Below are 26,513 nucleotides of genomic sequence, written 5' to 3'. Positions count from 1 at the left end.
CAGGAGATCGAGACCATCGTGGCCAAGGTGGTGAAACCCTGTCTCTACTAAAAATACAAAAATTAGCTGGGTGTGGTGGCAGGCGCCTGTAATTCCAGCTACTCAGGAGGCTGAGGCAGAAGAATCGCTTGAACCCGGGACGCAGAGGTTGCAGTGAGCCGAGATTGCACCATTGCACTCCAGCCTGGCGACAGAGTGAGACTCCGTCTCAAAACAAACAAGCAAATAAACAAAAACCGAAAAACGTCTAACTGAAAAGAGGTGGGGCTGTTGAACAGAAAAAGCTCTCTTGCATTTTATAAAAACCCAAGGGAACCTCTGAAGAATTTCTAAATGAACAAATGAGGCGGGGAGGGGGGGTGGATTGATTAATAGGTCCCTTTCTACACTGTAAGGCTTTTCTAACACCTTTTTGCTACTGAAAATCTGAAAGCCCCTCTCGGCCGCAGCCTACACTCCTTCGGCCCAAGCAGGTGCGCTGGAACCGGGAGTTGGTAGGAAGCCGGCGGTCCGCAGCCCCAGCCCTTAGCGGCCCGGCAGTCAGCGACCTCCAGGCCCAACGGAGAGTAGGGGCGGCAGAGTGGATGCGCGGCGGGGACTGGAGGCGTCGCCGCTCCGGCTCGCGGGTGACAGGGCAGGCGGGTCTTGCGCGGGCCCCGCCTCCAGCGATCGCTGCCCCGCCCCGGCTCCTCCTCCTTCACGGCTTACCCGAGCTCCGACAGTGGCTGCCCAGGTCCGAGTTGCGGCCGCAGGAACCCGAGCCATGCAGGCCGCAGACAGGAAGGCGCGCCCGGGGCTTCTGCCCCTGCTGCTGCTAGCCGGGGCCGGGCTGTCCGCCGCCTCTCCCCCAGCAGCGCCGCGCTTCAACGTGAGCCTGGACGCTGCCCCCGAGCTGCGCTGGTTGCCGATGCTGCGGCACTACGACTTGGACTTGGTGCGCGCCGCGGTGGCGCAAGTCATCGGGTGAGCTGGGCCCCTGGACGGGGTCTGCGGGGACGCAGGCGGCGCGAGTCGGAGTCAGACGCGCACTGCCCAAAGTGTTTTAAACCCGGACTCTTTACTCCCCGCCACACTGGGAGAACTGGCTTTGGCCGCCGCCCTGAGCAGGGTCGGCGTTGGGGAGAATCCAGTGCAGCAGGTTCAGCTTCCAAGTTCAGTGTCACCCGTGGCACGCCAGTCCTGGAGCCATTCTGGGTCAGGGTGGCGCGCGGGTTGTCGCTCGGGCTGCGTAGCTTCCGAGGAGGGACAACCCGCGACTTCCTTGCGGGCCTCGCGGGCCCTCCAAGCCTGCCCTGGGACCAGCCTCATTCGCCCTCCCCATCTCCGAGTTTTCTTCCTCGCCCGCCCCCGAGGGGCTGCGGATCGAGTGACGCGGCGCCAGAGCGGTCCGCTGTCTGGGGAGCTGTGGCCCTAAGCGCTCACCCCCTCAGGATGTAGTCCCGCTCCCAGTACACAGGCAGTCGCATGTCGCCCACCTCTGAGCGGGTCAGACGCCCTCCTGCTTTTCGTTTCCAGGGATAGAGTCCCCAGGTGGGTGCACGTGTTGATGGGAAAGGTGGTCCTGGAGCTGGAGCGCTTCCTGCCCCAGCCCTTCACCGGCGAGATCCGCGGCATGTGCGACTTCCTGAACCTCAGCCTGGCCGACTGCCTGCTGGTCAACCTGGCCTACGAGTCCTCCGCGTGAGTGCCCCAAGCCGGTGCGGAGTAACGCGGGGCTTGCGGCGGGGGGCCTCCTGACACAAACTAGCAGGAGGAGACATGCTTTCCGTGTGATAAAAACAGGGTGGTGCCTGCTTGCCCAGAAACCTCCAGCGCTTCCTCTGCCTCTCTGGGTAAATCTGAGCTGCAGATCGTAGGCTTCGAGAGGGAAAGCAGCTTCTCTGACTCAACACTGAAATTTCCTCTCCCAGTAGCCCCGGGTTTTCTCTCCCCCAATCCAGGTAGCATCCTACTTTTAAAATTCTGCTCAAAACGTACTTTTCCAGGAAGTTTTTGAAACTAAGCCTCCTCTCATCTGAACCCTTTAGTGAACTCAGTGGCCTTCCAGATCTATACTGGCAGTGGCTCATCTCTGCCCTTATTTGTCGCCCTGCATTTATCTTTCATGTGTGTCATGGCTGCAGTGTCTGTGTCCACCAGGGATGGGACCACAGGGAAAACTGCTCTGTCTAGTAGCGCCAGCCAGTGTTTGGACCGGGAAGTGGGCATGATAAAATGTGCACCCATGCCGGGCGCGGTGGCTCACGCCTGTAATCCCAGCACTTTGGGAGGCCTAGGCGGGCAGAACACCTGAGGTCAGGAGTTCAAGACCAGCCTGACCAACATGGTGAAACCCCCATCTCTACTAATAATACAAAAAAATTAGCTGGGTGTGGTGGTGGGGGCGGGGAGTGCCTGTAATCCCAGCTACTCGGGAGACTGAGGAAGGAGAATGGCTTGAACCCGGGAGGCAGAGGTTGCAGTGAGCCGTGATGGCCCTATTGCACTCCCGCTTGAGCGACAAAGGGAGACTCCATATATATATGGGCCGGGCGAGGTGGCTCACGCCTGTAATCTCAGCACTTTGGGAGACCATCCTGGCTAACACGGTGAAACCCTGTCTCTACTAAAAATACGAAAAATTAGCCGGGCATAGTGGCACACGCCTGTATTCCCAGCTACTCAGGAAACTGAGGCAGGAGAATTGCTTGAACCCGGGAGGCGGAGGTTGCAGTGAGCCGAGACCGCACCATTGCACTCCAGCCTGGGCGACAAAGCAAGACTCCGTCTCAAAATAAATAAATAAATAAATAAAAATAAAATTGTTAAAGTGCACCCAGAAGTGAAAGTAACATGGAGTGTGCGGTTGATCCCAGGCAAAGTGCAGGGGTTTATGGGCTCAGTAACTGGTCTTGGAATAAAGAGGTTTGACTTGGTTTCTCCCTTTAATACTTACTGTTTTGCCACCAGACTAGACTCATCTCTTAACATCTTGTACATACTTAGAGCTTCTTGCTGCCTAAAGATGATGAGGGTAGAAAAGATCTTGGAATAATGAAACTTTACTGGCCCAGGCATCTTCCTAGAACACCTAGGCAGAGTAAGCAAAGCAGCACTGTGACTGCCTTCCTCTTCAGGAAATGCTTTCAGGCACAGAAAAGACACAGGTTTGGTAAATAAAGTGCTTTTCAGTTGAACTAAGTTATTATAATTTTACCACCTCCCTCTCCTACCTCCAACTTTTTCCTATTTTTAAGTTACGGCTTTCTCAATGAAAAATCATGAATCATTTTTACCTTCATCCGTTGGAGTCACCATATTGAAACAGATTAAAGCAAAAGTTCTAGTAAAACATTCTAACTTTTGGATTTGATACTAAGGTATGTATTGAATTGCCTAATAAAAAGCACCCTTCAATTCACTAGCATTGACAAAGGAAATGCTTTCTTCTCATTTTGGAAGTAAGCCTTCTTGAATTAGAATAATACTAGTTACCCTTTAGTGAGCCTACTGGGTGCTAGGCACTTCATGAACACAGCCCCGTGGGGAAGATGGTATCATCTGTTTGGTGATGTGGAAACCAAGCCTCAGAAGGGCCACCTTGCTGGAAGTCAGGTTGCTGGTGAGTGCTGAAAGCATGTGAACCTCCAGTGGCTGCAGTGCCTCTCAGAGCAGAGCCTGTTTCCTCATTTGTCTCCTGTGCTTGTGCACTGCTACATCACACTACAACATTTGGGCATGATATGAAAGTATTGCTATCTTGCCAATTTTGAAAAATCACCTTTGAGACAGATTCTACAAACTCTGCTTTGGTACTTCCCATGTCTTACCAGTTCCCTTCCTGACCTGAACTCTTTGAAGTTAAGCTCAGAAACTTGGAGGGAGGCCGGGCACAGTGGTTCATGCCTGTAATCCCAGCACTTTGGGAGGCTGAAGTGGGTGGATCTCTTGAGCCCAGGAGTTCGAGACCAGCCTGGGCAACATGGTAAAACCTTGTCTCTACATAAAATACCAAAAAAATTAGCCAGATGTGGTGACTTGCACCTGGGTCCCAGCTACTCAAGAGGCTGAGGTGGGAGGATGGCTTGAGCCTGGGAAGTCAAGGCTGCAGTGATTTGAGATGGCGCCACTGCACTCCAGCCTGTGTGACAGAGACTCAAATAAATAAACAAAAAAATAAAAAACAAAAACCTTAGAGGGAATTAAAACCTGACCAAGGTTCCATCTTTAAACAAACAACAAAAAAGTAACACTTTATTCCCCCTAATTATAAAAGTAACGTAATCATTGTAGAAAATCAGTAAATGTAGAAAAGTAAAAAGAACAAAGCTAACCACCATTCTGTTATTCAAAAATGACCAGAAAAAACCTTCAGGATGTTTTCTCTCAGTTTTGTTCATGTGGATATACATATCTTTTTCCCCTGGTATTGGACATACTATATATAAATATTTTTTTCATATACCATTAAATATTCTCAGAGAATATGGATATTTGGATATTTAGATATTTAACAAGCTTCCTCCTCTTTTTCTCAGAATACTTAGGTTCATAGAGACTCCCCTTTTTTTATTATTATTATCTCTGTGCAAGGAGCTGGGAGAGAGACAGAAAAAGTGCCAAGCCGCTAAAGTGCCAGCCATTCTCCCAAGGGGACAAAGTAAAACATTTGTGAAACAATGGTTTAGTGCTACTCTACTTGCTCTGAGGAATTCATATATGGAGAGGTGAGCTTGAGCTGGCTTTGAATAATGTGTTAAATAGAATACATACTACCAAGCAGAGGAAAAAGCAGAGTTCAGAGGTATCCTGAGCCCAGGATAGGTTAGTTTTACTTAGGAATTAGACCTAGGATGAAATTCTTAGTTTACTGTGCTTGTGATGCCATCCCTGTGTGCTAAGGGCAAAGAGCCTAGAAACACTGAATGAACACAGATGAGTTGTATCCAGTTGTATGTTTCATCTTGAATTGTGAATCTATATTGTACAAGCATTATACCACTTATGTCAGTTATTTTACTTTGAGGACTTATTTTACAAATGAAAAACTCCTTTTCCTTTTGTTTTTATTTGTCTTATTCATTCATGTTGGACTTTTCCCTTTTCTCAGATTCTGCACCAGTATTGTGGCTCAAGACTCCAGAGGCCACATTTACCATGGTCGGAATCTGGATTATCCTTTTGGGAATATCTTACGCAAGTTGACCGTGGATGTGCAATTCTTAAAGAATGGGCAGGTATAGTCGGTACTGTATAAGATAAGAAATCAGAAAGATTTGCTAACTCAAGTTAGCTGTCATTTGAATGGCCTGCTAACTTAAATGTGTTATCAGTGTAAGACACAAAAAACATCACACCCCTGGAAAAAAAAAAAGCCCAAAGAGAGGTTTATATCAATTATGCTCATAGGAAGGACAGTCATTTATTATTATTGAGCATCTACTTAAAGAGGTCACCCAGTTTTCCTTAGGGACATCTCTTTTAGAGAGTGATGAATTATCTTCTTATACAGAGTCAACTCTTTTCTCTGCTTTTTCATGCCCAGTCTGCTTTTGGAATAGGGAGGGACTGGGTAGTGCCATAACTAGGAACACCCAACTTTGGGATCTGACAGTCCCAGGTTTGAATCCTGATTCTATCAATTACTGTACTTCCTTTGTGAACCTGAGAAATTACTCATATAATAATTTGGCAGACTGCAGCTCGTGGGGGCTCATAACTACTTTACCGAGATAGTTACAAATGTTAAATGAAGTAGTCTATGTAAAACCATGTAGTAGGTGCCTGGTAAGTTGTAGCCAAATAATAAATGGTCCTTCATTCTGCAAATATGATTGACCACACCACTCTCTTAGGTATGATCTTTAAAAAATTATTCTTAGATTTTTTTGTTTATAGCCTGGTCCCTTCAAAAGTATAATCTAGCATGTGCTGTTGTCACTGTGTAAAATTCTAGAGAGACAGAATTAATCAGTGTTCATTGAGTACACACAGCATGTTTTGCTGTAAACCAGAATACAGCATGCAAAAGCCGGATTTTGACTGTAAGGACAAGGACTATATTCTCTGTGTTCTTTGCATTTAGGGGTTGATTCACAAATACTGCAAACTCATTTACTGACTAGTCAGTTAGTCATCTGCTTTTACAAACACTCTTTTTCATAAAAAGTTAAAACAGTACAGAAATGTTAGTAAAAGTTTCTCCTTTCCAGTCCTGTTTCTTCACTTTGCCACTACTAACAATTTGATTTCTAGCTGAATTACTTTAAAAATGATTTTAAATGGTGACAATAATACAAATGCATAATTAATTCTCAAAGGAAATATGCTAACTATTGTTATTACTGACTGATGGGATAATATTATTTTTTATTCATGTTTTTTCTTCATTATTCTATAATGAGCTAATACTCTTACAAATAGACAAAGGAATAAATGCAATGAAAATTATTTCAACGGTTCTAAAACTCACTTTAATAGTTGTTGCTTCATTTGTTTTTGTTTTTCCTGGAGTTTCCATGAAATAGTCTATAGAGAAATAGTTGACAGAGATAGCTTTACTCTCAGTACTCAGGTTACTGTTACTGAATCTAGACAGTTTACATTGGGTATTGCTTTTCTATGGAGGACTCACGGACAAGAAATTGTTTTACTAAATTAAGAACAGGTTATCCACAAAATAATTCGTCTCTCATTCTTGTCTCGCGTATATAATCTTAAAAGTATTTTCATACACAGGACCTCATTTGAACCTCCCAGGAGCCCTGCAAAGCAGGCATAAGTCAGCATTTTTATCTTCACTTTCTAGATGAGGGCGCCTAGCTTCACAGAGCCTGACCTGCCCCAAATCACAAGGCAGAGAGAGGGCAGAGGGAGGACCAGAACCCAGGCGCTGGGCCTATTGATAGTTTTTGTTTTTAAACTCAGCCTTAATTAGGCTGTAAATTGTCATTAATATTATTGTTGTTTTTATTTTTGAGACAGAGTTTCGCTCTGTCACCCAGGCTGGAGTGCAGTGGTGTAATCTCAGCTCACTGCAACCTCTGCCTTCCAGGTTCAACGATTCTCCTGCCTCAGCCTCCTAAGTAGCTGGGACTACAGGAGGGCGCCACCACACCCAGCCAATTTTTGTATTTTTAGTAGAGATGGGGTTTCACTATGTTGCCCAGGCTAGTCTTGAACTCCTGAGCTCAGATAATCCACCTGCCTTGGCCTCCCAAAGCGCTGGGATTACAGGTGTGAGACTGCACCAGGCAGTTAGGCTGAAACTTAAAATTCCCTGCTAAGGGTTTGTTTATGTTAACTGACTAGGCAGAAACAATTGGGAAGTACAAACAGAAGTAGAGACAGATTTTCAGAGCTGCAAGATAAAATATCTTATAAGTTATATCTCAGTATTACTTACAATTATGTATCATAATTGAAAACAATGATGTGATTTTGATCTCATAACTTCAATTCTTCTCAGCCCTTCAAGAGTGACCCTAACATGAGAGTCACCCTCATGTTACAGTCAGTGTGTCATGCAAATGCAGTGGCCATAGAATTACTTTTTATTATCCTATAATTACATTTGTAAGGGCTTTAGACATAAGGTAGACTTATTTCTGCTTTACTGTCATGCGTGGAAATGCGGGCACTCATGGAGGCCCTTAGTAAGTCTGAGGGCTGAGGTCATTTTATAAAACTAAGGCCACTGCATTCTCCCTTGTAATTCAGCCACCTTAAATTATTTCTACAACCGGATAAGGTAGAAATAAATAATTAAGTGAAAAACATTACTGATTTAATTTTTCTAAGGAAAATATCAATCTAGGACTATATATTTCTTAAAACATCACAGTATTAGTTAACTGTTACTGAACAATATGAGTCAGATACTGCTTTAAGTACTTTTTTATTTTTTTCAAGACAGAGTCTTGCTCTGTCACAAGGTGGAGTGCAGTGGTATGATCTCAGCTCACCGTAATCTCTACCTCCTGGGTTCAAGCGATTCTCCTGCCTCAGCCTCCCGAGTAGCTTGGACCACAGGTGCACGCCACCACACCCGGCTAAGTTTTGTATTTTTGATAGAGATAGATTTCGCCATGTTGGCCAGGATGGTCTCAAACTCCTGGCCTCAAGTGATCCTCCTGCCTTGGCCTCCCAAAGTGCTGGATTACAGGCATGAGCCACCACACCTGGCCAAATAACTTATTTGAAAAATAAAATTTTTGCCATGGAACAGCTTACAGAAAAAAATAAAAATAAATAAAATGAAAAATAAAATTTGCTATCAGAAATAACTGATAAAGGCTAGCTGTGGTGGCTCACACCTGTAATCCCAGCACTTTGAGAAGCCAAGACAGAAGGATCGCTTGAGCCCAGGAGTTTAGACCAGCCTGGGCCACATAGGCAGACCCTATCTCTAGGAAAACCAAAATAATAATAATAATAATAATAATAATTAGATTTGGTGGCATGGGCCTGTGGTCCCAGCTGCTTGGGAAACTGAGGTGGGAGGATCTCGAGCCCAGAAAGGCAAGACTGCAGTGAGTCCTGATTGCACTCCAGCCTCAGTGACATACAGAGTTTGAATTTTCTCCTGCAGATTACATAGTAGTATCTTGCAATCACTGGAGCTCATGACCTTAATTTAAAGTGGAGGTGATCCCTATAATTCATGGGATAGTTATGAGGATTAAATGAAAGAGCTGTGTAAAAGGATTTTTACATATTTAAAATTTAAATGTGATTATTATTGGTGAACAGTCCCACTTGTTTCTCCTAACTTCACAGAGCTTAAAAAATATGTGATATTTATCTCTTATCATCAAATCAAAACAAGTTTTACAGTAAGACTCAGTTTGCCACTTCTGGGATGGGGTCTCTTAATCTGCTTTGTGCACCCCTTTGATGAATAATGTTTTATAAATACATAAAATAAAATACGTGGGATAACAAAGGAAATCAGTTGTGTTGAAATCAGCCATTTCAATGTTATGCTTTTTCTTAACACATTAAATAGTAAGGTTTAGCAGTGGGTCTAATAACTACCATGTTTTCAAAGTAGCAAATTATGGACAGTGTTTCAAAACATCTGCAGCCAACATTGTGTATGTGAAAATACCTGTGATTTCTACTAGTGACAGAATTATAAGCACCACTATGATTGCATGATTTGTTGCATGCATTCATTATAGAAGGAATTAAATTTCAGTTAGGGTTAGTGAAAATGCGTCTTTTTTTTCCCCATCCAAAGTCATAAATCCACTAAAATCTATGTATGGACCACGCCCCCCACCCCAACTTAAGGTTAAGAACCTCTGTCTTAGAAGGCTATTTCAGAGCTTTATTCTATTCTGTTGGAACTTATAAGAAAAAAGATCCAAAAATTGTAGGGCAAAACAGGTGATTTCAATGTATTTGATTGGAATGGTGAAATGATCCATTATCTGTTGATTTCAGATTGCATTCACAGGAACTACTTTTATTGGCTATGTAGGATTATGGACCGGTCAGAGCCCACACAAGTTTACAGTTTCTGGTGATGAACGAGGTAATCAAAACAAACTCCTGTGTAATTTAAGCTACATTATTGTTCAGTTCTATCCAAGTACTTCCTTCACTCACTCAACATACAGAACATACAGAACACCCACTATGTGGCAGGGACTTCCATCCTAGGGGGAGGAAATGGACAGTTTGCACGGAAGCAATGACGATGAGTTCAGGTAGCAATAAGTGCTGCAAATAAAGCAAAATATGTTAGCCGGGCCCTGTGGTGCGTGCCTGTAGTCCCAGCTACTCCAGAGGCTGAGGCAGAAGAATTAATTGAACCCGGAAGGTGGAGGTTGTGGTGAGCTGAGATTGTGCCATTGCACTTTAGCCTGGGCAATATGAGTGAAAGTCTGAAGAAAGAAAGAGAGAAAGAGAGAGAGAGAGAAAGGGAGAGGGGGAGGGAGGGAGGAAGGAAGGAAAAGAAAGAGAGAGAAGAAAGGAGTGAAGGAAGGAAGAAGGGAAAGAAGGAAGGAAGGAAGAAAAGAAAGCAAAATAGGAAGCTGTGATAGAGAGTGAAAGAGGAGGTGGAGTGGTTAGTACAGGTCAGAGGGTCAGAGAAGGCCTGACCCATTTGATCCAGGAGCTAGTTCTGCAGAAGCCAGGGGAAGACCATTTCTGGTGGACTTACCGCAGGGATGAAGTCCATAGGTAGGAATAATAAGCTTGGTGAATTTCAGAAACAAAAGAAAGTCAGTGTGGTTAGAGCATGGAGTAAATGGGTAGTGACATTAGAAGTGAAGAAGAGGCTGAGGCCATGGTGCAGAGTCACAATGAAGAGTTTGGATTTTAAGTAAAATGGAAGCTGTAGGGGGGTTGTAGGCCAGGGAGTGAACAGATGTGATTTATAGTTTTAGCTATTACTTTTGCTGCTCTGTAGAGACTGGATTGTTTTAGGTTAAGATGGAAGCAGAAGACCATTTGTAAACTACTGTGATAATCTAGGGGATATATGATGCTGTTATTCAAGCAACATTTGTAAAGCACTTTCTGGCTTACCATGCACATCCTCACATGTCTTCTTCTTAGACACAACAGTCCTTTTAGGCAGGGCTGTTATTATTAACTCCATTCATTAGGCAGAGAAGGAAATAGGCTGTGAGAGGAAATGACAGCTAGTAGTGGGAGAGGAAATTCTCGGATTGCTCTCCTGGGTCCTGGCCCAATTGCTCTGTGCATTGACATCCCCACTGCCATTCCCCAGATCTCAGGGGAACACCATTTAGTTCCACAGTATGTGGGAAACACAGAGATAAGCAAGCTCTGTGTGTGTTCTCAGCATGAAGCTGAATCAAGGAAATGGATATATATAAGGAGTATCTTGAAGTTTAGCATTGCTCATCTGATGAACCCTGATTGACTCTTTTTGTTTTTTGGGGTTTGTTTGTTTGAGACACAGTCTCGCTCTGTTGCCCAGGCTGGAATGCAGTGTCACAATCTGGGCTCACTTCAACCTCTGCCTCCCGGGCTCAAGCGATTCTCGTGCCTCAGCTTTCTGAGTAGCTGGGATAACAGGCACATACCACCAAACCTGGCTAATTTTTGTGTTTTTGGTAGAGATGGGGTTTCACCATGTTGGCCAGGCTGGTCTCGATCTGTCAACCTCAGGTGATCCACCACCTTGGCCTCCCAAAGTTCTGGGGATTACAGATGTGAGCCAATGCGCCTGGCTAGTGTTGTTGTTTATTCTTATCTTTTTACATAAGGCTTTACTGGGAAGATGGTGGTTAAGTATATTTCAGTGTCCACAGTAAACATTTCTTTATCCTAATGTATTTCTTCCACATTTTCTCAAATGTCAGCTATGTATAGGACTGGTTCTCAACCAGTGATACCCAAACCACAGCATGACAGTTACTGAGGTTTTTAATAGAATGCCTATAATCACATGTATATTTATTAAAAATGACTGGCTTTCATTTTGCAACTCAAGTTGTTTGCCAAACTTGATTAGTAGACTCTAAGGTATGAGCAGTTAAAAATAACAAAGTTAATCTACCACATATGCATTTAATGAAACACTGCTAAACTGCTTTTAGCCAAGCGTGGTGGCATGTGCCTGTAGTCCTAGCTACTTGGGAGGCTGAAGAGGGAGGATGGCTTGGGCCCAGGAGTTCGAGGCTGCGATGAGCTGTGATATTAAGTCTCTGGACATTATGGAGGGTTCCAGCAGTGCCTCAAAGACCCCCAAGGAAAGGATAGGGATATGAGGAGGACTAACAAATGCCACAGGGCATGGGGAGGCTTAACAAAACACCTGGTGGGTAAGATCTCGACTCTAGAGCCAGTCTGCCTGTGTTTAAATCTTAGTGCTGTCACTTGGTAGCTGTGTGACCATGATCAAGGAGCTTAATCTGTCTGTGCTTCAGTTTCCTCATCTCAAAAGCAGAGATGATAATAGCTGCTGTGAGGATGAAATGAATTAACGAATATGAAATACAGCAGTCCCTGGCACAGAGCAAAGGCCGTGGAAGTGTTTTTGCTATTGTCCCATCTCGGGGCCTGGCCTCTTCTGAGTCCTAGACTGGAGCATCCAGCCATCTTCTCAGCATCTCCATTCTGACGTGTACTAGGTATCTTACACTTGGCGTGCCTAAGCTGATCTCTTGCGTTTTTCTTTTCCCCATTTTCTACCCAACTCTGCCTCTACTCAAATCTGTCCCTCTCCTTGTTTCCCATGTCTCAGAAAATGGCACCTCTATGCACGCAACTGCTACCAGAAGTCATCACTGACCCCTCACTCCCTAAGTCTCATCAGCTCTGACACCAGAACTAGACCATACCTCTCCATTCTCTCTACCTCTACTGCTGAGCTAGCCCCCATCACACCTGTACTGCCTGCTCAGCCCACCTGATCTCCTTACTACTATTTTTACCTTCTTGTAATTCTTTTCCTACCCAGCAACTAGAATGGTCAGGTTATTTCACCTATTGTGACAAATATTGCATGATTTCACTTATATGTGGAATCTCCAAGTTTGAACTCATGGGCGCAGAGAGTAGAATGGTGGTTGCTAAGGGCTAGGGAAAAGCGGGGATTGTCAAAAGGTACAAAGTTTGAATTTGATAGGAGGAATAAGTTCTGGTGATCCACACAGCAAGGTGACTACCGTTAACAATCATGTATTATCTATTTCAAAATTGCTAGAGCGGATTTTTAAAAATTAATTTTGCTATTGAGACACATTACTTGTGCATATTTTGGGAGCACATATGATAATGTGTTACATTCATATAATCACATCAGGGTAATTGTGATATGTGTCACCTTAAATATTTGTCTTTTCTTTACACTAAAAACATTCAAATTCTAGCTATTTGAGGGGGGGTGGTTTTAAAATTAGAAAAAAAATTTTTGTGATTTTGTTTTTGAGACAGAGTCTTGCTCTTGTCACCCAGGCTGGAGTCCACTGGCGTGATCTCAGCTCACTGCAGCCTCCACCTCCCGGGTTCAAGCAATTCTTCTGTCTCAGCCTTCTGAGTAGCTGGGACTACAGGCGCCCATCACCATGCCTGGCTAATTTTTGCATTTTTAGTAGAGATGGGGTTTCACCATATCGGTCAGGCTGGTCTCGAACCTCTGACTTCAGGTGATCTGCCCATCTCAGCCTTCCAAAGTGCTAGGATTACAGATGTGAGCCACCGTACCTTGCATTTTTAAATATTTTTTTACTAGAAACAAGGCCTCACTATGTTACCCAGACTGGTCTCAAACACCTGAGCTCATGCAATCCTCCCGCCTCGGCTTCCCAAAGTTCTGGGATTACAGGAGTGAGCCACTGTGCATGGCCTGGTTTTTTCTTTTCTTTGTTCTTAAGACAGAGTCTCACTCTGGTGCCCAGGTTAGAGTACAGTGGCGGGATCTTGGCTCACTGCAGCATCAATCTCCTAGGCTCAAGTGATCCTCCAACCTCAGCCTTCCAAGTAGCTGGGACCACAGGCACGTACTATCATGCCTGGCTAATTTTTGTAATTTTTGTAGAGGTAGGGTTTTGCCATGTTACCCAGGCTGGTCTAAAACTCTGGGCACAAGTGATCCACCTGCCTTGGTCTCCCAAAGTGCTGGAATTACAGGCATAAGCTACTACGCCTGGCCGATAGTAGCCATCTTAATGGGTGTGAGGTGGCATCTTATTGTAATTTTGATGGGCATTTCTGTAATGGTTAATGATATGGAGCATCTTTTCATGTGCGTACTGGGCATTTATATATCTTCTTTGGAGAAATATCTATTCAAGTCCTTTGCCTATTTTTTGTTTGTTTGTTTTGAGACAGAGTCTCACTCTATCACTCAGGTTGGAGTGCAGTGACTTAATCAGAACTCACTGCAGTCTTGACCTCCAGAGCTCAAGCAATCCTCCTGCCTCAGCCTCCCCAGAATCTGGGACTACAGGCATGTACCACCATACCTAATAATTTTTAAATTTTTTGTAGAGATGGGGTTTCACTATTTTCCTCAGGCTGGTCTAAAACTCCTGGGCTCAAGCAGTCCTCCCACCTGGGCCTCCCAAAGTGTTGGGATTACAGGTGTGAGCCAACACACCTGGCCCTTTGCCCATTTTTAAATTGGGCTGTTTGTTTTGTTGTTGAGTTTTAGGAGTTCTCTAAATACTTGTATATTAATTTAATATTGCAAATATTTTCTCTCAACCTGTGAATTGTCTTTTATTCTGTTGATACTGTCTTTTTTTTTTTTTTTTTTCTGAGATGGAGTCTTGCTCTGTCACCCAGGCTGGAGTGCAGTGGGGCGATCTCAGCTCACTGCAACCTCCACCTCCCAGGTTCAAGTAATTCTCCTGCCTCAGTCTCCAGAATAGCTGGGATTACAGGCATGCACCAACATACCTGGCTAATTTTTGTATTTTTAGTAGAGACAGGGTTTCACCATGTTGGTCAGGCTGGTCTCAAACTCCCGACCTCAGGTGATCTGCCCTCCTCAGCCTCCCAAAGTGCTGGGATTACAGGCATGAGTCACTGTGCCAGGCCGATACTGTCTTTTACTGTACAGAATTTTAAAAAATTTTGTGAAATTCTATTTGTCCATTTTTTTTCTCGTATTGCTGTTACTTATCCTTGAATGAAAACTTTTGTTTGGCAATGGATCCCCTACAGAGACTTTTAAAAGTTGTCCAAAAGTAATTTTGGGAAATGATTGTAAATTTGTATTTTTTTTTAATCTGAGCACAAATCACAGTTGTGGAAGATTCAAGTTCTCTATGTTCTTCCTAGTATTTATTAAGACACTTCCTTTGACAGCTACATAATTATATTTTCCCTGGTATAATTAATATAATTATTTCCTTTAACATGATTATCATTGTGTCCTGGTACAAAAGATTCTGCTTTCAAAACTTGAGTGAATATCTATCTATATATATATATTTCCTTGCTAAAATAACATATCTGTTGCATGTATGTATATACACACACACATATATAACATATATACTCAACTTGGCAGATAAAGGCTGGTGGTGGGAGAATGCTATCGCTGCCCTTTTTCGGAGACACATCCCGGTCAGCTGGCTGATCCGTGCTGTGAGTATATTTAATGTGGAGCCCTCCTTAACTCCACCTTCACCTTCTAAACCATCTTCTAAACTGTTCTGTGTCATTTAACAATGTTGCTTTTAATGTAAGGAGCTCCTTAAAAGAATAAGCATCTAAATGTTTGCAAAGTGCATATAAACCTTTTTGATAAATGTCAAAGATAAAAGCAGACACTAGTTAAAGTGGTAAGGACAGATTTTAATCAGTATGTGCTATTGCAGTAAGGAAGAGTCCAGTGTGAACTGAGCTGAACTTCGGTTTGTGCAGAGGTGATGGATGTTTTAGAAGAAGGGGAGGGAACAGAAGCTTAGCAGAATCAGGGAAGTGAAAAATGGAGAGGAGGGGTTGGTCCATGTGAAACCAATTTGAATTTGCCAACCGGAGCTTAGAGGTTATGCTTCTACCTTCCCACACGGACTGGGAAACAGAGACCCTACCTTCACTTTAAGGAAGACTAGTCATCTGAGAGTTGTGGCCTTGAGCTGTTAGAAACTGTGTTAGTATTTGTTTGAGTCGTTTATAAGCCAAGGTCAAGGTCTAATAGAGAAGAGGACTCAGAGGAGCCTGGCTACGGTTTGGTCTAAGAGAGAATCTTTGTCACAGGCCAGAGTTTTCTACAATAGCTGATTGAGATAGGAGATAATATTATGCTCTTCTACGGGTACAGATGTACCCACCTTTTAAAACCTCCATTTGCAAATATCCAAACTAGCAAAGCAAATGCATTAGAAGGCAGATCTGCACACAACGAAAGGAACATCTGCTCTACAAAAACCTATTAAAACGTGCTGGGTTCCAGGCCACAGCTACAGTAGTGAGATCGCGCCACTGCACTCCAGCCTGGGCAACACAGCGAGACTCTGTCTCAAAAAAAAAAAAAGAAAAGCCAGGCGTGGTGGCTCGTGCCTGTAATCCCAGCACTTTGGGAGGCTGAGGCGGGCAGATCACGAGGTCAGGAGTTCGAGATCAGCCTGACCAACATGGTGAAACCCTGTCTTTACTAAAAATACAAAAATTAGCTGGGTGTGGTGGTGGCGCACCTGTAATCCTAGCTACTCGGAGGCTGAGGCGGGAGAATCCCTTGAACCTGAGAGGCGGAGGTTGCAGTGAGCTGAGATCATGGCACTGCACTCCAGCCTGAGCAACAGAGCGTGATTCCATCTCAAAAAACAAAAAAAAAAAGAAAAGGGAAGGCGGAGCCTCCATGAACATACCTGGCTCCCAGGTAGCCCTTTTCTGCTGGCATTCACCCATGCAAGCTTCCAGCTTGCTTATCTATGTTTGCAGCTCAATTTTTCAGGCTGCTCTTTGTTAGAAAAGAATAATTTCTTGGGCTGCTTTTTGTTAGAAAGAAAGCCTTGCCAAGGACTCTTTTACCCCAACTATCTGCCTCAATAATTTATTTCTATCTCCTGTATTAAAAAGGTGAAAGTTCTTGACTTGATAAGGAAAGAAAAAAAGTCCGTATGCTGAGGTCGTTATGATCTCTGGAAGGACGAATCTGCTGAGTGCGATGGTGCCTACAGTCGCAGACACTCAGGAGGCAGAGGCGGGAGGATCCCTCCAGCCCGGGAGTTCAGGTCCCGCAGACAACATAGTGGGAACCCATGAAAAAAAAAAGTAAATAAATAAAATTTAAAAAGAAAAAAGAAGAAAGAAATCCCATGTCCATTAGCAGTCACTGCCCATTTCTTCCATTTCCTGAGACAGATGAGGCATTTGCACTCCGTGACTTTGTCACCTGGGTAAAATAAGTCACCACTGCCTTCAGTATTTTTTATTGATGTCCTTTTACTTTGTTGTCACAGGTTAGAGGCAATGAATTTGATAGTGGTTGGGGGATGGCATAGGCAACATAAGCAAACAAATATTCCATCCCTCCTATTACCTCTGCAAAGGCCGACGGAAAATTTCCTCTTTGCCCTCTGAAATTTCGCTGAAAACTCACAAAAGGCAGATTAATTGGAGAAAAGGCATACAAATTTATTTAACATGTACATGACATAGGAGTCTTTGGAATGAAGATCCAAAGATACAGGCAACATCGTCCATTTTTATGCTTAGGTTTAACGAAGCATGGAATGCCATGTCGAAATATGATTGGACAAAAAGGTAGACCCAGTGCTAATAGAAGGAAGGGAAAACCCAGCTAGGCCTGCGTATCTAGATTCCTCTTGGCCTCTGTGAGCATACATTCCCTTCTTCTCGGTACAGGGCAGGATCCTCTCTGGAAAGGGGATCATATGACCTACAGTCAAACAAGTTAGGACAGATCATTTCTTTTTTTTTTTTTTTTTTAAGACAGGGTTTCACTTTGTCCCCAGGCTGGAGTGCAGTGGCACGATCTCAGCTCACTGCAACCTCCACCATCTGGGTTCAAGCGGTTCTCCCACCTCTGCCTCCTTGAGTAGCTGGAACTACAGGCACATGCCACAACACCTGGCTAATTTTGTATTTTTAGTGAGACAAGGTTTCACCATGTTGCTCAGGCTGGTCTCGAACTCCTGACCTCAAGTGATCTGCCTGCCTCAGCCTCCAAAAGTACTGGCATCACAAGCATAAGCCACCATGCCTGGACAGGACAGATCATTTTTTTATGGCCAGTTTTTACACAGAAAAATGAAGGGAACATTAGAGTAATAATTTTCGGTTTTATGGCTGGAATACCTCACCCCTAACAGCAGTAAGTATAAGGCAGGAAAACTCTACGAAACCCATGGCAGGGCTTTGTAGAGTTTTCCTGCCTTACACTTACTGCTGTTAGGGTTTATGATGCTGAATAATGGAGCCTTTGCAGACACAGAGATCTCGAATTATTCTTTTGTTTGACCCTGTCACCACCTCCACCCTTGACAGTGTGCCTTGGCAATATCCAGGATGGGTGAGCATACAATGTACTTCCTTTAGAACATGGCAGCAGAGTGGTTGTGAAGGTGGAGACAGGAAGAGCAGTCCCTTCACTGAAGGATATTCTTGAGCAGATCAGCTCTGGGAAGGTGACCAGGTGGACGCTGAAGATTTGGGGAGTGATCCCCTTAAGTATCCTCGCCACAGTCCTTTGGAAGTCTTCGTGGGCCCTCGGGGTGTCTGAGCACCAATTAAGCTCAGGGCCCTAATGTAGCACACACTCTTTCATCGCCAAGCCTTTGCTAGTCTAGTCCATCGGACAAAACGCTTCCTTCCACTCCTCACCCTGCAACCACCACTTTCACCCCTCATTTCTGTTTGTCTCTTTGGCTTCAATTCATGTGATGCTTCCCTGCAGTACCTCCTCCACTGCCCTTGGTGAGGATGGGTCCCCTGCTGTGACATCCTTAGCATCCTCTTCTCCTGTGTGAACATTCATTACATTGTGTCACTATTGCCTGTTGACTTCTCTGTCTTCCTCAGAGGTCTGGGGAGAACAAGACCAGGCGACTCTTTCACTGCTTTATCCCCAGACCAGCACAGTGCCTGGCACACAGTAGGTATTCGAGAAAAACCTGTTAAAATAATAAATCAATGAAGAAGCACGAGGAGTCCTTTGTGAGGGCGATCTGCCTGGAGAGCACACAGCCCGTGTGTGCTGAGCCAGGCCTAGGGCTTATCAGCAGCTCTCTCCTCCTGTCAGAAATTCCTGCTGCTACAGGCTCCCCTTTGAAGCTGAGATTTCTTCCATCTTAGGAGCCCTAATGACAAGAGGATAAGGTCAGAGCAGTTCAAGGCAGTAGTCATGGCGTGACATATCAGGAGAATGTGCTTTGGTTCCTTTTTGCATCATCTGGTGTGGACCCAACCACTGGTGAGGTTGCTCATGCAAGTTCGTCTTTTTGTTCAGACCCTGAATGAGTCGGAAAACTTTGAAGCAGCTGTTGCCAGGTTGGCCAAGACTCCCCTTATTGCTGATGTTTATTATATTGTTGGTGGCACGTCCCCCCAGGAGGGAGTGGTCATCACAAGAAACAGAGATGGCCCAGCAGACATTTGGCCTCTAGATCCTTTGAATGGAGGGTAAGTAGAATTGAAAGCTCTGGTCATTTTGTATCAGATTATTTTTTTAAATTGGTGAAATGGGGGGTATTTTAAATTTGTTAATATATCTCCTTTGCTATGTCGTAAATTGCCTTGGATAAGACAAGATGATGTGCTCTGTTTTAGGTGGTTCCGAGTTGAGACAAATTACGACCACTGGCAGCCAGCACCCAAACAAGATGACCGGAGGTAGGCTGCTCTGTGCTTTCCGGTTGGCAGTGTCTTCTTGTGGTCAGGAGAATGCGCCCATTCTGTCCCAGGAACTGGCAAGAGCTACAGGTGCTATCCTTTCCCAGAAAACGTACCTGGGCCCCTTCGCCAGTGCCTTGGCCAGGAAGGGAGTGTTGTGTGGAGGAAAGCAGTGGGCAGAGCCTCTCAGCAGCTGGGCGGGTGTTGGGAGGGTCTCAGGGTCAGGAGTCCTACAGCCCACCACCAGCTCTGCTAATGACTCACTGGGTGGCTCTCGGGCCTCTGCTTACCGATCTGTAAAATGAAAGCAAAGGGTTCATGGTGTTCTAGGCAAGATATTTTTAGAAGGAAATTATTTCTCTTATTTAAATATAAATAAACCGGTCGGCCAGGTGCAGTGGCTCATGCCTCTAATCCCAGCACTTTGGGAGGCCAAGGCGGGTGGATCACGAGGTCAGGAGTTCAAGACCAGCCTGGCCAACATGGTGAAACCCCATCTCTACTAAAAATACAAAAATTAGCAGGGGGTGGTGGCTCCTGCCTGTAATCCCAGCTACTTGGGAGGCTGAGGCAGGAGAATCACTTGAACCTGGGAGGCAGAGGTTGCAGTGAGCCGAGATCAAGCCACTGCACTACAGGCTGGTGACAGAGCGAGACTCCGCCCTTTAAATAAATAAATAAATAAACCAGTCACGGGCTTTTATTGTCCCTTCAAGTTGCAAACATTCTATAATTATAAGTCAGCACAGTTCCAGAGTGCAGGTAGCTCTACACGTTGCCTTGGGTTTGGGCGCTGCTCAATTCTGCAGCCACACATTTTCATCATCCCAGCTTTCTTGAGCAGATGGGGACAACCAGCCCAGCCGCTGGATAAATTCCCCCATGGTGGGCTGGGCCTTAGGGGAAACAGACTTGGGGCCAGAATCTGTTTTGGAGAAAGGGAGATAATGAGACCAGAGCTTGCACTGTGCCTCCCAAAAATGACAGCTGATGGGCTTCAGGGCTTCCTCAAGTGCCAAGTGAACTTCAACCATTGTTCTTACAGAACACCAGCCATCAAGGCCCTTAATGCCACGGGACAAGCAAATCTCAACCTGGAGACACTTTTCCAGGTAACTTGTGTATGTCCGGCTTACCCAGGATATTTGCTGTTTTGTTAATAGAGAATATGAAAAACACCTCTGAAATCAAACAAGTCTGGTAGATGAAAACGTTTTATTTGATAAAAGTTTTATTTGGTTTAAGGCATTTATGAAAAGTCATATAACATTTTCTGAACTTGATTCTATATAAGTTAAAATGTCCCCTTCACCTAAGTTTTTCTTCATATTAAAAAGAAAAAGGCATAGTTGTAATATGTGTTCATTGTTTAAGGAAAAAAAGAGAAAGAATTAAAGAATTTTTTTTAAAGATTGTATTACTTGATTTTATTTTACGCTAGGTGGTGGACACAAAGCAATCCTCCTTAATAAAGTTGACAATTAGCTTCACTCAACATTTTTAATAATGCACATTTTAAAAAAGTATTCATTTTACAAATTCTTCTGCAATCCAAACATACAATAGCTTGGAGAACAATGTTTAGAAAACAAAAGCCAATGTAAAAAGACAGCTTAAAACAACTAGAACAGTACAGGTTTTATATGGCTCGGATTTTACAGTTTTCTTACTGCATCATCAATGTCAGAAATCTGTTCCTTCAGCTGGCTCCATTGTTCTGGATTTATTTTCTTCCTGGTTTCATTTCACCTTCTGGATCCATCCAATATTCTCTAATATCAATTAGCACTTTCCCTTTAAAATCTCTTTAAAGTGAAGCTGAGTGTGGTGGCTTATGCCTATAATCTCAGCACTTTGGGAGGCTGAGGTGGGAGGATCACTTGAGGTCAGGAGTTCGAGACCAGCCTGGCCAACATGGTAAAACCACCTCTCTACTAAAAATGTAAAAATTAGCCAGGCATGGTGGTGTGTCCCTGTAATCCCAGCTACTTGGGAAGCTGAGGCAAGAGAATCACTTGAACCTGGGAGGCAGAGGTTGCAATGAGCCAAGATCACACCACTGCACTCCAGCCTGGATGACAGAGCAAGACTCTGTCTCAAAAAAGAAAGTCTGCAACTGTCACCTCAAGATACACTAAAGAGTGGTTGTGTTCTTTCTATAGACTTTCTTTTTTTTTCTTTTTTAGTAGAGACAAGGTATCTCTATGTTGTCCAGGCTGGTTTTGAACTCCTGGGCTTGAGCAGTCCTCCCACCTCTGCTTTCCAAAGGGCTGGGGTTACAGGCCTGAGCCACTGCACTTGGCCCCCCCATAGATATTCTATGTGTATTTCTTCTATCATTTAATGTTCTCTATAATATGACTTTTTCCTATGCAGGTTTTGTCAGTGGTTCCAGTTTATAACAAGTAAGTGACTTGTTAAACATGTCTGTTCACACAGCACCCCAGAACAGTGAACTCACTCACATACTCTTGGGCTCAGCAAGGATGTGAGGCCTCCTGTACCCAGGCTGTAGGGGCACTCCTATGGGTACAGCAGAGAGCAAAAGACAGTCTCTGTTCTCATGAGGTGGGGTGGAGGCAGGGTGATAAACAACTATAAATCAGGTGAGAAGTCCCTCCCCTCTCCTCTCCTCCCCTCCCCTCCCCTCCCGCCTTTCCCTTCCCTTTTTTCTTTTCTTTTGTGAAAGCAGGCTGGGAGTGGTGGCTCACGCCTGTAATCCCAGCACTTTGGGATGCTGAGGCGGGCGGATCACTTGAGGTCAGGAGTTTGAGACCAGCCTGGCCAACATGGTGAAGCCCCATCTCTACTAAAAATACAAAAATTAGCCAGGCGTGACAGTGCATGCCTGTAATCCTAGATACTTGGGAGGCAGCGGCCAGAGAATCCCTTGAACTTGGGAGATCGAAAGCCGAGATCATGCCACAGTCTGGGTAGCAGAGCGAGACTCTGTCTCAAAAAAAAAAAAAGAAAGGAAAAACTAGTTAGTCAATATTCTACTACTCAAACAAATGAGCTGTTTGGGTAACAAAGCATACCCAGTGGTCTGCTAGTAAACCAGCTCTTTGTGTGGGAAGGTACAAACAAAAAAAATTCCTAGATTTGTAGCATTTGTTGACTTTCATGGTGTGACTGCTCCCACCCAGGCTGATTTGAGGCTTATAGTTGGCTCATACACTTCCTGCACATTTAATAATTGGCCGTCACCAGCTTGTAGGAGACAGCTCCAATGCACCATTGACTGTACCCTTCATAGCAGGGCACAATTTTGCCCTTTTGATAGTCATTTATTGAATGAGGGTTAAAAAACTATATTTGTGTTCTTACAGTTTTTTTAGGCAATTATAGAAGTGATGAATATATCTTTTAAAAAATAGTATTATAATAAAATAGTTATTATGTTTATTTAAATAAAATGGAGCATTTTCTATGCTTTGAGCAGCCTTTATAATTTCACATGGTGGCATAGTGGCCAATTGGCTGCATTATAATTGAGTTAAGCATTCTCCGGTTGTTAGATTTTCCTCTATTGAAACTCTGAACTAAACATACTCGTTCGCCTCTCCCCTGCTTACTTACTTTCAGATTGTTTCCCTTGGCTGAATTCCCAGAAGTAGAATTACTGAGTTAACGGCTATGAATGTTTAAATGATTTCTGAAATGGTTTTGTCAAAATAAAATGGTTAGAAATTATAAACAGTTTGCCAAGTAGTATTTTTCTCTGTTGTATACTTGAAAACTCAAAAGAAACTACATTTAAATAACAGTCACCTTGGAGCCAGAATTAACACAGACTTCTGACTCTCAGGCCCTTTACATTGGTTAATCATTAAAATGATTAACCTCAACTGAAGCTGTTCAGTTGTGTGAAGTTAATAGAAATAAATGTAGCTGTATCTGAAAATAAAAAAAAGAAAAAGAAAAACAACAAAGTCTGTACAAAGGCAGTTAGCTCTATGCTGGCCCCTTGTGTTGTGCTGCAAAATAACACCCACCTGCAACACAGCTGCATCCTCTGCTGTGGCTATCAGTAGAGAAAATATTAAAACAGTGATGGAAAATAGAACTATGACTAAAGTAAACAAGCAACTAAGGTCAAGTTTAGGGAACCTCCCTTACCCTTGGATGAGCTCTGCACTTGCTCATAGTGCTGTCTTTAACTGGGTGTATGATTTAGCTGTGGGCCCAGTGCTACTAATTCTTCCTGTTTCTGAACAGCCCAGCTCTGATATTTTGTACATGCATCTCAGCTGGATTCGAAAACAAGTGTGTGTGCATGTGGGCACATGTGCTTAAGTTGTTTAGGTATTTAGGCACATGTGCTTGGCTCACTTGCAGCCTCAATCTCCCAAGTTCAAGCGTTTTTTGCTATACAGAATGTGGAATCAATGACACTATAGTTTTCACCCTTAGATCTGGGCAAGGTGGAGGGGTGGGGTGGGTGTCTTGATCCTGGAGCTTTAGAGGCCCCACTCTGGAATTCCTCTAGTTGTGATACTGCCCCCTCAAACCATGGTATAAGGAATCTGCTAGGCCAGGGGCATTTGCCCACCTGGAGTCTTCCCAAGTACCGAGGACCCTATAGTTCTCAGCCTGAACAGCCCCACCTCCACTTCCAGGGTTTCCTTGGTCCTCTTCCCTGGGTGGTATTCTCCTGATGGTGGTGCACAGCCACTGAAGGAGAGCCCAGGGGGTAGCTGCTTGGTGGGGAATGCAAAGGTGGTGATGTCACATGTATGCAAGTAAGGCCCTTGCGGGTAGGACAGAGCCAGGGCGAGGGCCAAGGCTGTGTCTTCCCCACTGCCTTGGGGTAGAGCTCTGAGGAGTCTGAATTTTTTTTTTTTTTTTTTTTGAGACCGAGTCTCACTCTGTTGCCCAGGCTAGAGTGCAGTGGTGCAATCACAGCTCACTGCAACCTCTGCCTCCCGGGTTCAAGCGAGTCTCCTGCCTCAGCCTCCCTAGTGGCATACCACCATGCTGAGACAGGAGAATCGCTTGAACCCGGGAGGCAGAAGTTGCAATGAGCCAAGATCGCACCATTGCACTCCAGCCTGGCATATTAGAGAAAATGATGTGTACATAAAATTTTCTCTCGTTATTTTCAGCCTCACAGTTTATACTACAGTAATGAGTGCTTCTAACCCAGAGAAGTACACGACAAGGATCAGAAACCCGAGGTGAAAGTAAGTCAGCAGAAGAGCAAGTTCACCCGTGCTGTGAAAGGTTTGTTGTTACTGTTGTTTTGGGGAGAGGGGGTCAGGTGGGTTTGCGCTGGTATTTCTCACAGAGGATGGTAACATCCCTAAAATTATACATATATATTTTCTGACAAGCATCTGGCATATGATTGTCATTTGCATCAGATTGTCATCTGCATCAGATTGTCATCATTAGATATTTTATTTGGAATTGTTTATATGAAAACCAATCTTCAGCTGGGCGCTGTAATCCAAGCACTTTGGTAACTCATGCCTGTAATCCCAGCACTTTGGGGGGTGTGGATCACTTGAGATCAGGAGTTCGAGACCAGCCTGGCCAACATGGCGAAACCCTGTCTCTACTAAAAATACAAAAAAACTAGCTAGGTGTGGTGGCGGGCACCCATAATCCCAGCTACTTAGGAGCTGAGGCAGGAGAATCTCTTGAACCCAGGAGGTGGAGATTGCAGTGAGCTGAGATTTACTGCACTCCAGCCTGGGCAACAGAGTGAGACTCCATCTCAAAAAAACAAAATCAGTGTTTGAATTAATTTTTTTCTTCCCTTACAGATTACTTTTTTAAATGAAATTCTTGAAGAGCTGCACTTTAAAAAATAAAACAAAGTGAAAGTATTGTATTATGTTACAAACAATGCAGGCTCCTTCCTCATTTAACTTTCAACCTTGCAAAGTGGGGCTGGAAGATCACTTTGGAGCTTGTGATAAAGCCAGTAATGGGGATTGTCCTGCGTTCCCTTTCCCTCATGGTTTGCTTCGATCCTCTCTAAACTCCTATCCTGACTTGAATAACTCAAAGTTAATTGGTCTCAGAGATCAAGCCATATCCTCAGGCTTTATTTCCATCTTCTCATGATTCTGTCATCATACCTTTGCTTTTCCACTAATGAAATGAGCTGGCAAGACTTCTGTTCATTATGAATTGCTTCTGAAAGAGCCCAAGAAAAAAGGCTTATCAGAAAGAAATGGAGAACTCTATTTTGAACAGAGCCTGTGTGAATGTGTGTTAGTTCGATCTTTGATCATGTATTTCCATGTAATGGGAGTCTCATTTTTTATAATGTTTCTAATGTTTTATTAAAAAAAAAAACCTGGGCCGGGTGCAGTGGCTCACGCCTGTAATCCCAGCACTTTGGGAGGCTGAGGTGGGTGGATCACAAGGTCAAGAGATCGAGACCATCCTGGCCAACATGGTGAAACCCCGTCTAAAAAAAACAAAAACAAAAAACAAAAACAAAAAAAACCTATAGACCTTCTTTCTCAATAGCTTTCTTACTGCCTTTTAAAAGTAATATGAAGCCAAATTATTTCTTAATGTCACAAAATTAAGTAATAAAATGTCAAAAGAAATGTTGACAAGGAGAATAAAAAAATTTTCCAAGAAATGTAGTGTGTGTTCTTCCTGCTTTTTACCTCTGAAAACTAGTGGTTCTGAACGGCTGTGCTGAGAAAGCAGCTCTCTTAGTTGTAATGTTATTTAGGTGTCAGGATTCAAGGGAATGAACAGCTGCTTTGTAGAGTTTGATTTTTCACATGTGCATGAAAGAAATGTCCTTGAGGATGACATCAGAAAAGGTTAAAAGTGTAAATGAAAAGGTGACTGAAGCAGCACTTAGTTCATGAGAGGTTTATTTTGCCATGGCTGAGGACCTGCCCGGGGAAAAAGACACACCAGTCACAGGAGGACCTGTCCCGTGCTTTTCCCAAAGATGGTCTGGGGAACTTCAGTATTTAAAGGGGAAAGAGCAAGCAGGAGGGGCGGTAATAAAAGGAGGGTAGACAGTGAGGCAAGTGGTTACATTCTTGTGAGCTCTCATTATTGGTACTCAGTGAATCTACATTTAGCACACGAAAAGAAGGGAATGGAGGGAAAGTCAATGATGCATTTGTCTCATGCTCAGTAAATCTACATTTTACAGAAGATGAAGCAACCACTTGAAATTACAGCTATGTTTGAGAACAAAAGGAAGGTAGTTTTTTTTTTTTTGAGATGGAGTTTCGCTCTTGTTACCCAGGCTGGAGTGCGATGGC

At 43.9% G+C, this 26,513-nt stretch overlaps 1 protein-coding gene across 1 annotated transcript; it reads left to right on the top strand.

Moving 5' to 3' along the window:
• The first annotated feature begins 763 nt into the window (after positions 1 to 763).
• Positions 764 to 26,513, top strand: NAAA (N-acylethanolamine acid amidase). The gene is made up of 11 exons (XM_064368027.1): positions 764 to 963; positions 1,516 to 1,680; positions 5,090 to 5,216; positions 9,427 to 9,517; positions 14,978 to 15,054; positions 18,884 to 19,056; positions 19,204 to 19,266; positions 20,312 to 20,378; positions 21,643 to 21,671; positions 24,372 to 24,489; positions 25,035 to 26,513. Exons 1-10 carry the CDS (start codon positions 764 to 766, stop codon positions 24,445 to 24,447), a joined length of 1,068 nt encoding a protein of 355 aa, XP_064224097.1. The 3' UTR covers positions 24,448 to 24,489; positions 25,035 to 26,513.

The sequence above is a fragment of the Aotus nancymaae genome, unplaced genomic scaffold (genome assembly GCF_030222135.1).
Source record: "Aotus nancymaae isolate 86718 unplaced genomic scaffold, 86718_ANA_hifiasm-v0.15.2.pri h1tg000006l, whole genome shotgun sequence".
In the NCBI taxonomy this organism is placed as follows: Eukaryota; Metazoa; Chordata; class Mammalia; order Primates; family Aotidae; genus Aotus; species Aotus nancymaae.
Note: the sequence above shows the minus strand (reverse complement) of the source record. Positions and strands in the feature narration are given on the sequence as shown.